The sequence below is a fragment of the Excalfactoria chinensis genome, chromosome 13 (genome assembly GCF_039878825.1).
Source record: "Excalfactoria chinensis isolate bCotChi1 chromosome 13, bCotChi1.hap2, whole genome shotgun sequence".
Classification (NCBI taxonomy): domain Eukaryota; kingdom Metazoa; phylum Chordata; class Aves; order Galliformes; family Phasianidae; genus Excalfactoria; species Excalfactoria chinensis.
In genome coordinates this window covers 15,154,769-15,167,676 of record NC_092837.1, presented here as the reverse complement: position 1 = coordinate 15,167,676, position 12,908 = coordinate 15,154,769, and the positions used below count along the sequence as shown (strand labels likewise).

The following is a 12,908-nucleotide window of genomic DNA, read 5'->3' as shown; positions in this document are numbered from 1 at the left end:
GGAGATAGGGGATGGGAGGGCAGCCCTGCTACCTTGGTCCTCAAACAAGCACTTTTTCATAAGGCATAAAAAGCCCTTTGGCCCGTGCTCATTACAGCTGCCCTTTGTGTGCGGGTGCGATGTGAAGCCACCATTGTGGGAACCGGAGTGAACAGGGAGGGTTTGTACCTCGCCGGCTTCCAGGACGTGCAGTTTCCCAGAGAACGGGAAGCGAGCTGCGGGAGCAAGTGAGTCAGGCTGGGCCCGGGGGTGGTGGGCCCCCACTTCCCGCAGCCCCCCATTGGGTGCGCGGGGACAGAGCTGTCGGCCAATTGGGTGCTGATCTGAAGCGGGGGATCTGCTCTCCCCCCACCCCCCCCCCGCGCTGGGGCTGTGATTCAGCTCCCCTCCCCCAGCCCACCCCCTCCGCTCGGATGCTGGCAGCCGAGCTGCAGCCTCCTACAGCCCCGGAGCTGCTTCCCGAGCTGGGGAACAGAGAGCCGGGGATTTTTAGCGGCTCCTCAAGGCCGGCTGCGTCCCGGGTCCGGTCCTGGGCCAGATACGTGCGAACATGGAGAGCGTCAGCCTCCAGCGACCCGCCTGGAAATGGCAAGTACTGAGTTTGTTTTCGCTCTGCGGCTGGGGCTGGGTCTCTGGGCAGATCCGCTACTCGGTGCTCGAGGAGTCGGAGGTGGGGACCGCGGTGGGGAACGTGGCCCAGGACCTGGGCTTGAAGGTGGAACAGCTGGCGGGCCGCAGGCTGCGCCTGGGCTCGGAGGAGAGTCGGCAGCACTTCGCCGTGCGCCTGGACAGCGGTGTCCTGGTGGTGAGCGAGCGGCTGGACCGGGAGCGCCTGTGCGGAGCCTCTGCCAGCTGCGTGCTGTCAGTGCAGGTGGTGGCGGAGAACCCCCTGCAGCTCTTCCGCCTCGAAGTGGAGATCCTGGATCTGAACGACAACTCCCCCAGCTTCCCCACCGCCCGTCGCAGTCTGCGCATCGCTGAGTCCGCCGCCGTGGGCACGCGCTTCCCCTTGGAGAGCGCGCAGGACCCCGATGTGGGCACCAACGCCGTGGGCTCCTACCGGCTGAACCCCAACTCTCACTTCTCCCTGGACGTCAAACAGCTGCAGGATGGCAAACTCTTCCCGGAGCTGGTGCTGGAGCGTGCCTTGGACCGGGAAGAGCGGCCAGAACTGCAGCTGGTGCTGACAGCTGTGGATGGGGGCAGCCCGGCCCGCTCGGGCACAGCGCAGATAATGGTGCAGGTGCTGGACATCAATGACAACGCACCCACCTTTGACCGTGCCACGTACAAGGTGCAAATCCCAGAAAACACACCTGTGGGAGCTCTGCTCCTCCAGCTCAACGCGTCAGATCCCGATGAGGGCCCTAATGGGGAGACGCAGTACTCCTTTGGGGTGCACACCTCCGAGGCCGTCCAGCGGCTCTTTGCATTGGATCCCCACAGTGGGGAGGTGCGGGTGAGCGGGGAGCTGGACTTTGAGGAATCGCCCTTCTATGAAATCCACGTGCGGGCCCGTGACAGGGGTGTGCCCGAGATGGAGGGGCACTGCGTGCTGCAGGTGGAGGTGGAGGATGCTAATGACAACCCCCCAGAGGTTCTGCTCACCTCCCTGCTGAACCCAGTGCCCGAGGACACCCCACCAGAGACTGTCGTGGGGCTTTTCAATGTACGGGACCGAGATTCAGGGGCCAACGGGGATGTGAGATTGGAAATCTCCCCCAGCGTGCCGTTTGCTGTCAGGTCCTTGCAGAACCACTTCTCACTGGTCACCCGGCAGAGCCTGGATCGAGAGACCACCTCGCAATACATGGTGCAGCTGACTGCCCAGGATGGTGGGTCTCCTGCTCTCACCACGAGCCTCACGCTGCTCCTCAATGTATCCGATGTGAATGACAACGCCCCGCGTTTCCTGCAGCCCTCCTACGATGCTTTCCTCCCTGAGAACAGCCCTCCAGGCTCTTTGCTCTGCACCGTCTCTGCTTCAGACCCCGATGATGGAGACAACTCCCGCCTTGTTTACTCCATAGAGGGCCACGTGCAGGGTGCTCCTGCTTCTTCCTACGTCCACATCAACCCCAACACTGGCAACCTCTATGCTCAGCGCACCTTTGACTTTGAGCTGCTGCAGGTTGTACCTGTCTCAGTGGCTGTGCGGGACTCGGGCTCTCCCCCGCTCCACGCCAACGTCACCGTCTACATTTTTGTGCTGGATCAAAACGACCACCCCCCCACCATCCTGCACCCTGCTGCTGACGATGATGTCCGCACACCGGAGAGGGTCCCTCTGTCTGCCCCACCGGGCTACCTGGTGACCAAGGTAACAGCAGTGGATGCAGACGCCGGGTACAATGCCTGGCTGTCGTACCGCCTGCTGCCCGAGTCCACCGAGCCCTCCTTGTTCCATGTGTCCCAGTACACTGGGGAGGTGCGGACGGCGCGTGTCCTGCGGGACACCGATGTGGCAGAGCAGCAGCTTCTCATTCTGGTGGCAGACAACGGCGACCCACCGCTCTCCACCACCGTCACCATCAGCGTGGCACTGGAGGAGGAGTCCTTGGAGGAGAGCTACAAGCCCCGGGATTTCCTGGCTGGTACCAAGGAGAAGCCGGACCTGACCCTCTACCTGATCATTGCACTGGCTGCCGTCAGCACCGTGGCACTCGCTACCGTCACCCTCCTTGCTGCCTGGTGCCTGCGGCGCCGAGGTCGTGCCGCCGCTTCTCCCCGCTGCTGCTGGGCTGCCGAGTCACCGTCCCGGGACTTCTTCAATCATTCCAGCCCCAAGCTGCAGCTCTGCTCCGACGGCACCCTCAAGTACATGGAGGTCACCCTGCAGCCCACCGACTCCCAGTCTCAGTGCTACAGCACCTGCTTCTCTCCCGACTCCGAGCGCAGCGACTTCACCTTCCTTCGGCCCTGCCCGCCTCCCGGCACCCTCCCGAGGGAACCCGGGGCTTTCCTCTCCGCCGCCGGTACCCTGCGGGACGCCGGCCAGGTGAGCGCCGGGGGAAGGCGGGGCCGGGCTGGGGCCGCACGGCGCCGACCCCCGGCTCCTCCCCTGCGGGGCGATGCGGGGCGGGGGGGGCGGGCCGCCTTTGTCTTCCTTGCCCGACGTGGGGGGCTCGGGGTGGGGGAGTGTGGGGTGGGGGGGGGCTGCGCGGACCCACCGTCGCTCGGAGCAGCGCGGCAGGTTCGCGCCGCGCCGCAACCATTGAGCGCCGCGATTGGTGCCGGTGTTGCTGTCCTGAGAAGGAGAGAAGCGATTGGATGAGCGGCGCGGCACACGGAGCCAATGGAGGGGCGGCTGCGCCGCGCCCCCCCCGTCGAGCCGCGGCCGCCCCAAACAATGAATGGGAGCGGTGAGCGCTGAGCGCGGCCCCGCAGCGCGGGCGGCCTCCTCCGAGGGCATCGCTCCCCGGGCGCCGGCAAGGATGCTGAGGGCAGGAAAGGCGGGCTGGTCCCTGGGGCTGCCGCGTGTCTTCTCCTTCTGCTTGTTCCTGCACAGCTCCTCTGCCCAGATTCGCTACAGCATCCCGGAGGAGCTCACCCGGGGCGCCTTCGTGGGCAATATCGCGAAGGACCTGGGCACCGATGTGGGGAAATTGGCGGCGGCCAATCTGCAGGTACTGTCCGATTCGGATTCCCAGTACTTCTCCGTCAATGTGAACACCGGGGTGATAATGGTGAGCGAGCGGATAGACCGGGAGCAGCTCTGCGGGCAGAACCCCCGCTGCTTCCTCCACCTGAAGCTTGCCATCGAGAACCCAGTGGAGTTTTACCGCATCGAGGTGGAGATCCTGGATATCAACGATAACTCCCCGGAGTTCCCCAGTGACGAGGTGTCCTTGCGCATCTACGAGCTGGCATCCCTGGGCGCCCGCTTCCCCATCCAGCCTGCCCAGGACCCCGATGTGGGCACCAACACCCTGCAGACCTATCACCTGAGTGCCAACGAGAACTTCAACCTCAATGTGAAGGCACGCACGGACGGTGGGAAGTTCCCTGAGCTGGTGCTGGAGAGGGCCCTGGACCGAGAACACAGAGCCTTCCACCACCTCGTCCTGACCGCTGAGGATGGGGGCTCTCCCCCCAAGTCCAGTAAGATGCACATCACTATTCAGGTTCTTGATGCCAATGACAACCACCCAGTCTTTGACAGACCATCTTACGGAGCTCGCTTGGTGGAGAACTCGCCACTTGGCACCCTTGTGGTGAAGCTAAATGCCACCGATGTGGATGAAGGGCCCAACGGGGACATCCGCTACTCCCTCAGCAGCCACAACTCGGATGCCTTACGCCAGATCTTTGCCATCGATGAACAAACCGGAGAGATCCGTGTCCAGGGCAACTTGGACTTTGAGGAGGCGACGGTGTACGAGATCGAAGTGGAGGCCAAGGACATGGGGTCACCCACGATGGAGGAGCACTGCAGCGTGGTGGTGGAGATCACTGATGTGAATGACAATGCTCCCGAGGTCATTCTGACCTCCTTCTCCAGCTCCCTGAGCGAGGACGCACTCCCAGGCACGGTGGTGGCCGTCATACACGTCAAAGACAAGGATTCTGGGGACCAAGGCAAGGTCCAATGTCAGGTGTCTCCAGACCTTCCCTTCCAGCTACGCAAGGACTACGAGCACCAGTACTCGCTGCTCACCAGAACCCGCTTGGACCGGGAGCACGTTGCCTACTACAATGTCACCATCTCGGCCTCAGATCTGGGCAGCCCTCCACTCTCCCGCCACACCATCCTGCCCATCACCCTGGTGGATGTCAATGACAACGCACCCCAGTTCGAGCAAGCATCCTATGAGGTGTTGGTGGCAGAAAACAACCCGGTGGGCAGCGTTCTGGTTACTGTCTCTGCTGTCGACCCTGACTCGGAGCAGAACTCCCGCCTCTCCTACTCCATCCTGCAAGCTGGTGGGACAGAGCCTGGCCTGGATCCGACTCGCTACCTCTCCATACACCCCACAACTGGACAGATCTCCGCCAAACTCCCCTTTGACTATGAGCAAACCACCTATCTCCAGTTCCATGTAGAGGTCTCTGACGGTGGCTCCCCAACCCTGAGGAACAGGACGCTGGTTCACGTGTTTATTGCAGACCAAAATGACAATGCCCCGCGGGTGCATTTTCCCAGGGTTGGGGAGGATTCTGCCACCCAGTTGCGCATCTCCCCCTCTACTGCCCCTCTTGCTCTCATCACCAAGGTGGTGGCAATAGATGCAGACTCAGGGCGCAACGCCTGGCTCTCCTACCACCTCATGGAAGCCACCGAGCCGGGGCTTTTCAGCGTGGCCCTACGCTCTGGGGAGATCCGCACCACCCGGGCCCTGCAGGAGACGGATGCTTCTGCACATGAACTGGTGGTGGTGGTGCGGGATGCCGGGGAGCCACCGCTTTCCACAGCCGTCACGCTGGTCGTGTTGGTGGAGGAGAGGGGCCCCGAGGCCCTGCTAGGCTCTGAGGCTCAGGCTGCAGACGGTGGGGGCTTGCCCACTATCACCATTTATCTGATTGCTTCACTGGTGCTCATCTCCAGTGTCTCGCTGGTGGGACTGGCAGTGCTGGGTGTACGGTGCATACGGCGGGGCTCGGCACCTGCTGTCCAGGGCTGCACTGTGAAGAGCGTGGACACACTTCAGCTCCCGCCCAGCCACATCTTTGGGCACTTGCACTATGAGCCCAAGCAAGGGGATACGGTGATGGGCGTCCAGGTGACGGCCACGGCTCCCCCAGCCCCGCGCTACCGCTCCTGCTTTTCACCCGTCTCTGACATCAGCGAATTCATGTTTGTGAAACCCTCCGTGGGCACAGCCGGTGTGAAACCGTCGGCGCCCAGCGAGGTGAGCTCGGGAGCGGGCGGTCCCGGCCCCCCGGCCGCCTTCGGGAGGGGGTGCCGGCCGGAGCCCGCCCGCCGCTGCCGGGAGTCCCCAGTTCCCGGTGTCGGGGATCCCCGGCGCCCGCCCGGCGCTGCGGGGGAGGAGTGGCGGCTGCGGGGGGAGGGGGGGCTGCGCCGTGCGTATTTTGAGGAAGGCGGTGGAGGAGGGAGAGAGGAAGGAGGAGGAGGAGGGCTAGGAGGAGGAGGAGGAGGAGGAGGAGGAGGAGGGGGCTGTTGAGAGACGTAGAATTGTCACTCGGTGCATCCCCTCCGCTCGCCGACTTTGTGCGCTTTCTGTGTGCCGAAGAGCCGCTCGGCCGGGCTGCGACTGCCCCCCCCCCCCCGTCCCTTCCCTCCCTCCCTCCCTCCTTTCATTCTTCCCTCCCGGTCCCGTTCCCGTGGCTCCGGCGGCAGCTTCGTTCCGGCGCGGCGCACTCGGATCGGGGCGCGGTGCTCTCCGGTGCGGCGGCGGCTCCGGGGCGGGCGGCGGGGGGGAGCCTGCTGGGAGCCGCTTCCTCTCCGCTCGCACAGCCGGCTCGGCATGCTGAGGGGCCAGGCTTCGCCGTGGCAGCTCTCGCTGCTGCTCGCAGCCCTCTCCAGCCTGCAGCTGCCCGGCAGCGCCCAGCTCCGTTACTCCGTGACCGAGGATCGGGAACCGGGCACTCCGGTGGGCGACGTGGCCAAGGACTTGGGGGTGGAGGTGCGGAGTCTGGCAGCCCGAAACCTGCGCCTGGTGAGCGAGTCTGAGCAGCAGCACTTCCAGGTGGACCTGGCGGCAGGTGTGCTGCTCCTCGACAGGCGGCTGGACCGTGAGGCTCTGTGCGGGCAGAGCCCTGCCTGCTCTCTGCACCTCCAGCTCGTCATGGAGAACCCCCTCCAGCTCCACCGCATCGAGGTGGATGTCCTCGACGTGAACGACAACGCACCACAGTTCCCCAAGCCAGAGGTGGTCTTGGAGATCACAGAGGTGGCCAACCCCGGGACTCGGCTGCAACTGGAGGTGGCAGAAGACCCAGATATGGGCTCCAACTCCATCTCCACCTACGAACTCAGCCCCAGTGAGCATTTTGGACTGAGTATCAACGTGAGAGGAGATGGGGTCAAAATGCCTGAGATGGTACTCAAAAAAGCGCTGGATAGAGAGAAATTGGCTGTTCATCACCTAACCCTGACAGCACTGGACGGAGGGAATCCGGTGAAATCTGGCACTGCCAAGGTCACCATCCATGTCCTGGATGCAAACGACAACCCTCCTGTTTGTGACCCACCTGTATCCAAGGTGTATCTGGAGGAGAATGTGCCAGTGGGTGCTCTGGTCACCAAGCTGAATGTCACCGACCTGGATGAAGGCCCCAATGGGGACGTGGAGTATTCTTTCAAAACTAGCAATAATGCACCTAGTAAATTCACCAAGCTGTTCAGTTTAGATTCCCGGACAGGGGAGATCAGAACCAAAGCCCCTTTGGATTATGAGGAATCCAGTGCTTATGAAATTGCAGTTCGAGCTCGGGACAAAGGATCCCCAGCCATGGAAGGGCACTGTCATCTGCGGGTGGAATTAATTGATATCAATGATAACAGCCCTGAGATTGTGCTGACTTCTCTCTCCAGCCCTGTGCTGGAGGATGCGACCCCAGGAACGGTGATTGCCCTCATTGGTGTAAAGGACAGCGATTCCGGGGACAACGGGCATGTCCGTCTGCAGATAGCCAAAGAGCTCCCATTTAAGCTGGTGTCATCTTTCAAGGAGCATTTCTCCCTGGTCACAAATGGTCCCCTTGATCGGGAGAAGGCCAGTGGGTACAACATCACCGTGAGGGCTACAGATTCAGGATCACCATCAAGAGCCACACAAAAAACCTTCTATCTCCAGATTGCTGACGTGAATGATAATGCACCGAACTTCTCCACCCCTTTTGATACAGCTCATGTTCTGGAAAACTCTCTCCCTGGAACTTCTGTCTTTTCAGTGTCAGCATCTGATCCCGATGAGGGTAGTAATGCTAAGCTGGCTTACTCCATCCTGGACAACGGGATGCAGGACATACCCATCTCAACCTATTTCCGCATAGACCCGGACAACGGCACCATCTACACAGTGCGGGCTCTGGATTATGAGCAGGACAAAGTGTTCCAGGTGCCTGTGGAGGTGAAGGACTCTGGCTCTCCTGCCCTGAGCAGCACTGCGGTTGTCCACGTCTTTGTCATGGATCAGAACGATAACGCCCCCACCATCGTCTACCCATCCGTCCCTACAGGTTCTGCCTTCCACCAAACCATCCCACCCTTGGTAGAACCTGGCTACCTAGTCACCAAAATCGTGGCTGTGGATGCCGATAGCGGCCATAATGCCTGGCTGTCCTATCAGCTGGAGGAGACGGCCGAGGCTGTGCCGTTCCAGGTGGAACGTCGCACCGGGGAGGTGCGTGTTGCGGCGGCTCTCGGCGAGTCGCAGTCTCCCCACCGGCTGGTGGTCCTGGTGCAGGACAACGGGACACCATCCCTCTCGGCCTCGGTGGTGATTGTCATTTCTCCGGAGGAAGATGGCGTGCAGGACTTTTCCAAGTCCTCTGACTTGCCTCAGTCGTCTCCCAAGGACAACAACCTAACTCTGTACCTCATCATCTCTTTGGTGTCCATTTCTCTCGTGTCGTGTGTAGTGTTTGCCGTGGCAGTTGCTCGCTGTCTTAGAATGGGCTCTGCTGGCTGGGCTTTCGTGGGCTGCTGCCGGGGGTCTGCCCGCAAGCCCACCTCCCACTTCCATGGGCAGCTGAGGCCAGATGGCTTCATCAAGTACCTGGATGTGGGCAAAGCAGGGCTGGGCTCCCAGGGACAGAATTACACCTCCTGTTTCTCCCCAGTGTCTGAGCAAAGCGATTTCCTCTTTGTAAAACCCTTCAGCCACTCTAGCACTGCGGAGACCATGGCTGCCTACGAGCAGGTGACCAGCACCTTAGCGAGTCCCTGCGATGGGGTAAGATATGGGGTTCTCACTGCTGCTGCAGGATGTGGCTGTGGGGGATGTATGTGACTGTCCCACCCTGGGAGGTGGCAGGGAAGGGGGTTGGCTGTGCTGGGTGGAGGTGGGGAAGGGGATGGCCATCACCATACAACAAAAGCCTGCGTGTTTGTGGAGCTGGGAGCTTCCTCTTGGCCTTGTTTGGACTTTCTGAAGTGATTCTTGCAGTGGGAATGTAGGGTTCTGGGTGTTAAACTTCTTGTCTCTGCTTAATCCCTTTATGCTGTATGGAAGGAGAGTCAGGAGGAGATGAGCTCAAAGCCAGGTCACCTGGCTGTTCCTTTTGCTCTATTGTAGGAGTGCGCTGGGATTTTTCTAACTCTTTGACTCTCAAGTGTTACTAATTCCTGTCTGTGCCGTGGCAAAGGACTGCTTTCTAACTCGGTAGTTTTGAGCAAGAGGCTGATTCTGTGTTCAGCACTGAAAGTGGTGCATTTTTGCAAAGACCTAAGTGACCTTACATGCCCTTGGGCTCACAGAGACCTGGGTGGTGGCGTGCTGTGAAAACTTCAGCCACTTGCCTTGGGATATCCAAACCCAGATGGAAGTGGCTGCATTTCACTGCAGCTTTTTTTAACTTGGGGATATAAAAAGTAAAGTCACTTTGTGTCATAAATGGCGTGCCCTAAATTTGAAAGTGGTAATTACAAGAGGGATTGGAAAAAAATAGACTGGAATGGGCTCATCTGATGGGCGGCCGTGTGGCAGAGTGTGCAAAGCTACATGGATCTGAAATCCAGAGAGCGAGTGTGCAAGTGGTGTGATTTGTATGCAGCAGGGCTGGGTTGGAGCTCTTATTCTAAGGGGACTCAGTAATTTATTCTAATGTATTCCTTCATGAGAATCATCAAAGCTGTGGCGAAATTAGTCAAATCACATCTGCTAAATAAAAATCTAGGTCAGCTGTACCCATTTCCCTTCGCCTTAGTAATTGCAAGTACAAGCAGAATAATCCTATAAAGCTGTGTTCCATGGTGCAGACCAGGAGCTGCTCCTTCCTGAGGTAACCAGGAGAAACGTTGTCCTTCCCAGGTAGTGTGTCGTCATTCCAGAGTTAATTAAGAGCTTATGATATTCAGAAGTGTGCATCTTGCAGACAGCAAACAACTCCGCTATGTATACTATGCACAAAGGCGTGATGCACAAAGCCTGCTCCGCATCCATCCTCGCTTACAGAATGCCCATTGTCCGATGGGGAAATGACAGGGGCAGAAAGCAACACGAGGTTTGCTAAGCGTGCTGCTGGGTCTGAAGTTTGCTGTGCTCTCTGAACAAAGAATGCTTTTCTTTCTTTCCTCTCCGCCGTCGGATGTTCATTCTTTTCTCTGCAAACAGAAAAATATTGTAGTGCACTGTGGCCGCAGCATCTAGGAAAGTCATTCAAATACCAAGTGTGACACACAGGCTCAGACAGGCCTTGCTAAGGACAGAAGGACCGGTTAGGAAAGGTCTGTTATCACCTCGAAAGCATCTCTCTCAGTATCAATTAAGAGTGCCACCCCCACCCCTCCGAGCTCATTGCTTTGGTGCCATCTCTCCTGCTGGAGCAATGCCCTTATCAGTTTATTTCATGCTTCATTTCTTTCACAGCCTGGTTTCCTGAGCTGCTTTGGAAGATTATTCACTGAATGGTTTTTGTCACGCTTTTTGGTATTCATGCTGGTCCAGAAATACTCAGAAGGAAGGGAAGGGGAGGGGGTGGGGGAGCTTCTTTTTTCTATTGTTCTAATAGATTTGCTCTACTTGGGAAGAATGCACCGATATCCCAGGCTGAAATAATCCAGGATTGATTTGCAGGTGAGAATGGAGGTATTAAAACTCTTTTCTATTTCCTTTGCAGCAAGCTCAGCCTAACCCGGACTGGCGCTTCTCTCAGACCCAGAGACCTGGAACAAGTGGGTGAGTGCACCTTTCTCTGTGTATATATCTGGTGTGGGCTTTGCTCCTTTACACATTGCTCTCAGCGTGGGAAGTCCTGGTGGTGGAAGCGCTATGAATGGAGTTTCCTTGTTCTGGGTAGAATTGTGACAGAGCCAGAACCAGGGATGTTTCTGTGCCAGCTCTGTGTGATGGTGGTGTGAGAACTCTTTGCAATGAGCTTTGGTGTCCGTGGCTCAGGTAGGATGGTTAGGAACTGGAGAGGGCGATGGAGCTGTGAAAGGGTTAAAGGACTGGAGAACATGCTTCACGTGGCGTTGTTATCTAAAGCAGATTCTGAGCATTTGGTTGAGATTTGTGCAGGTTCTGAGTGCAATGTTGTGGCTCCACCCTGCTTGGATGTCACTGGGGACTGCTGTGAGTCCCTTTATCTGCTTTGCCCTGAAAACCCCATGGCAGCCAGAGGTTGTTTGGGTGGTGGTTGTCCCCAGAGGCCCCGCTGGAGGAGTGTGTCCCAGCCCATGCAATGGGCCTCAGCAGCAGCAGCAGGTCCCTTGCTGAGTGCTGTGTCGTGTGCTGTCTGTTCTGGAGTTGGGCTGGGGCTGAGATCTCTGGGACCCAGCTCCAATTGTGGGGAGGTTGGAGCCCTTGCTGTGTTCCTTGGGAAGCGTTGCGTTGCTTTGTTTGGGTGGGAGGCTGTCCCACTGGGCAGTTGGGCAGAGAAGGACCAAGGGAAATAGAATTAGATCTCAGGAGTCAGGAGACTCACAGGAAGGTCCCCTGAGGTCAGGTGTGGCTTTCAAAACCATGGCTGAGATTTCACCTATTTATTCATAATGTCAAAAAAGAAAGGAGAAGCATTTACTTTTCATCTTCTATGAGTACCATCAGGATGAGAAAGGACTTGAACAGGGAGCCTACCTCCCCAGCCACAAGTCATTGTGGACGAGGCTGCCTCCTCAGTGATTCCAGTAGGAACAGCTTGCAGCACCTGCTGGAGGGCATTTGGATGCTGTGCTCACATGGCTGGGTCAGCCCTGTGTCTGCAGAGAGAAGAGTCACTGTGTCCCCATTCTTTGTGGTTACTAAATGGCCTCTTGGCCACTGGGTTTTGGATATGGGGATCAGAGCTTGTGTTCTGGGGTCAGCACTTGGCACCCACGGCTCTGACTGTGTCTGAACCTTTTTGGGTTATTCAGCTTCATGGAAGGGAAGCTAAGAGACTGCTAATAGCTGTAAGGAGCATCACAGTAGGGTCTTTTATTAGGTTCTCCTAGCTGACAAAGGTGAAATGGACTGGGGGTTTGATGTAAAGCTGAAAGCATTGCTGCCAGGAGCCAGGCATGGGCTTTAATACAGGGCTATTGCTGGGAGAGCGTTCTCAGAGCTCCGTTCAATCCCCACCATGGAGAACTTTTTTAATCAGGAAAAATCTTTCCCATCATTCACGCTCTGCTTCGAACGACAATTAACTGCAACACCCTGATCATGCAGAAGTGCCCGAGAGCCCCTGGGATGGTTTTGTTGTGAGAAGTGAGGAAATGAGCCCTGTCAGCTCAGCCTTATTGCTCCCTTTTCCAGCACTGTGCTGGAGCTTGAGGCACAGCACCAGCACAGTGCAGACCGACTTAACCTCGTGACAGGGACCTTTCTTAGGTCATGGGACAGTGGCCTTAACCCAAAACCACAGTGTGGGCTCTTCACACTCTCCCCCTGTGCTGTTCCCTCTGCCTGCTGAGTGCCATCCCTGTCCTGCAATGCTGGAGCTGCCCAAGCCCTGCCCTGTGGCTGTCCCTGCTGTCAGCCCATGTACAGCTGTGTCACCTGCTGCTGACACGTGTCCCTCTCTGACGTGGGCTCTGCTTGGTGCTCAGCGTGCACAGGCATCTCCCAGCAGGAAGAAAAGGGATGTGCTCTTAACTGTATTTGCACAATCTAAATTAAATAGCAGTGGAAGCAAGACAGCTTAGGCTGAGGTTTGAATGGGTGCCATTGGGAGCCCAGCACTGACATTAAGCTGGAACGTGGGCTAAAATCCTATACTGTATCTATTTCTGCTGTGTTGTGTTCATGTGAGTTAGGACAGGGAACTATCCCAAGTCTAACTGGAGGCTGGGGTGACCTGGC

At 58.1% G+C, this 12,908-nt stretch overlaps 1 protein-coding gene across 1 annotated transcript in view; it reads left to right on the top strand.

Moving 5' to 3' along the window:
- Window positions 1-12,908, top strand: part of LOC140258376 (uncharacterized) — a 46,901-nt gene that overhangs the window by 23,777 nt on the left and 10,216 nt on the right. The window contains exon 7 of the mRNA XM_072348584.1: window positions 10,744-10,802. Coding sequence (XP_072204685.1) covers window positions 10,744-10,802 — 59 coding nt within the window. The remainder of the gene's footprint in view (window positions 1-10,743; window positions 10,803-12,908) is intronic.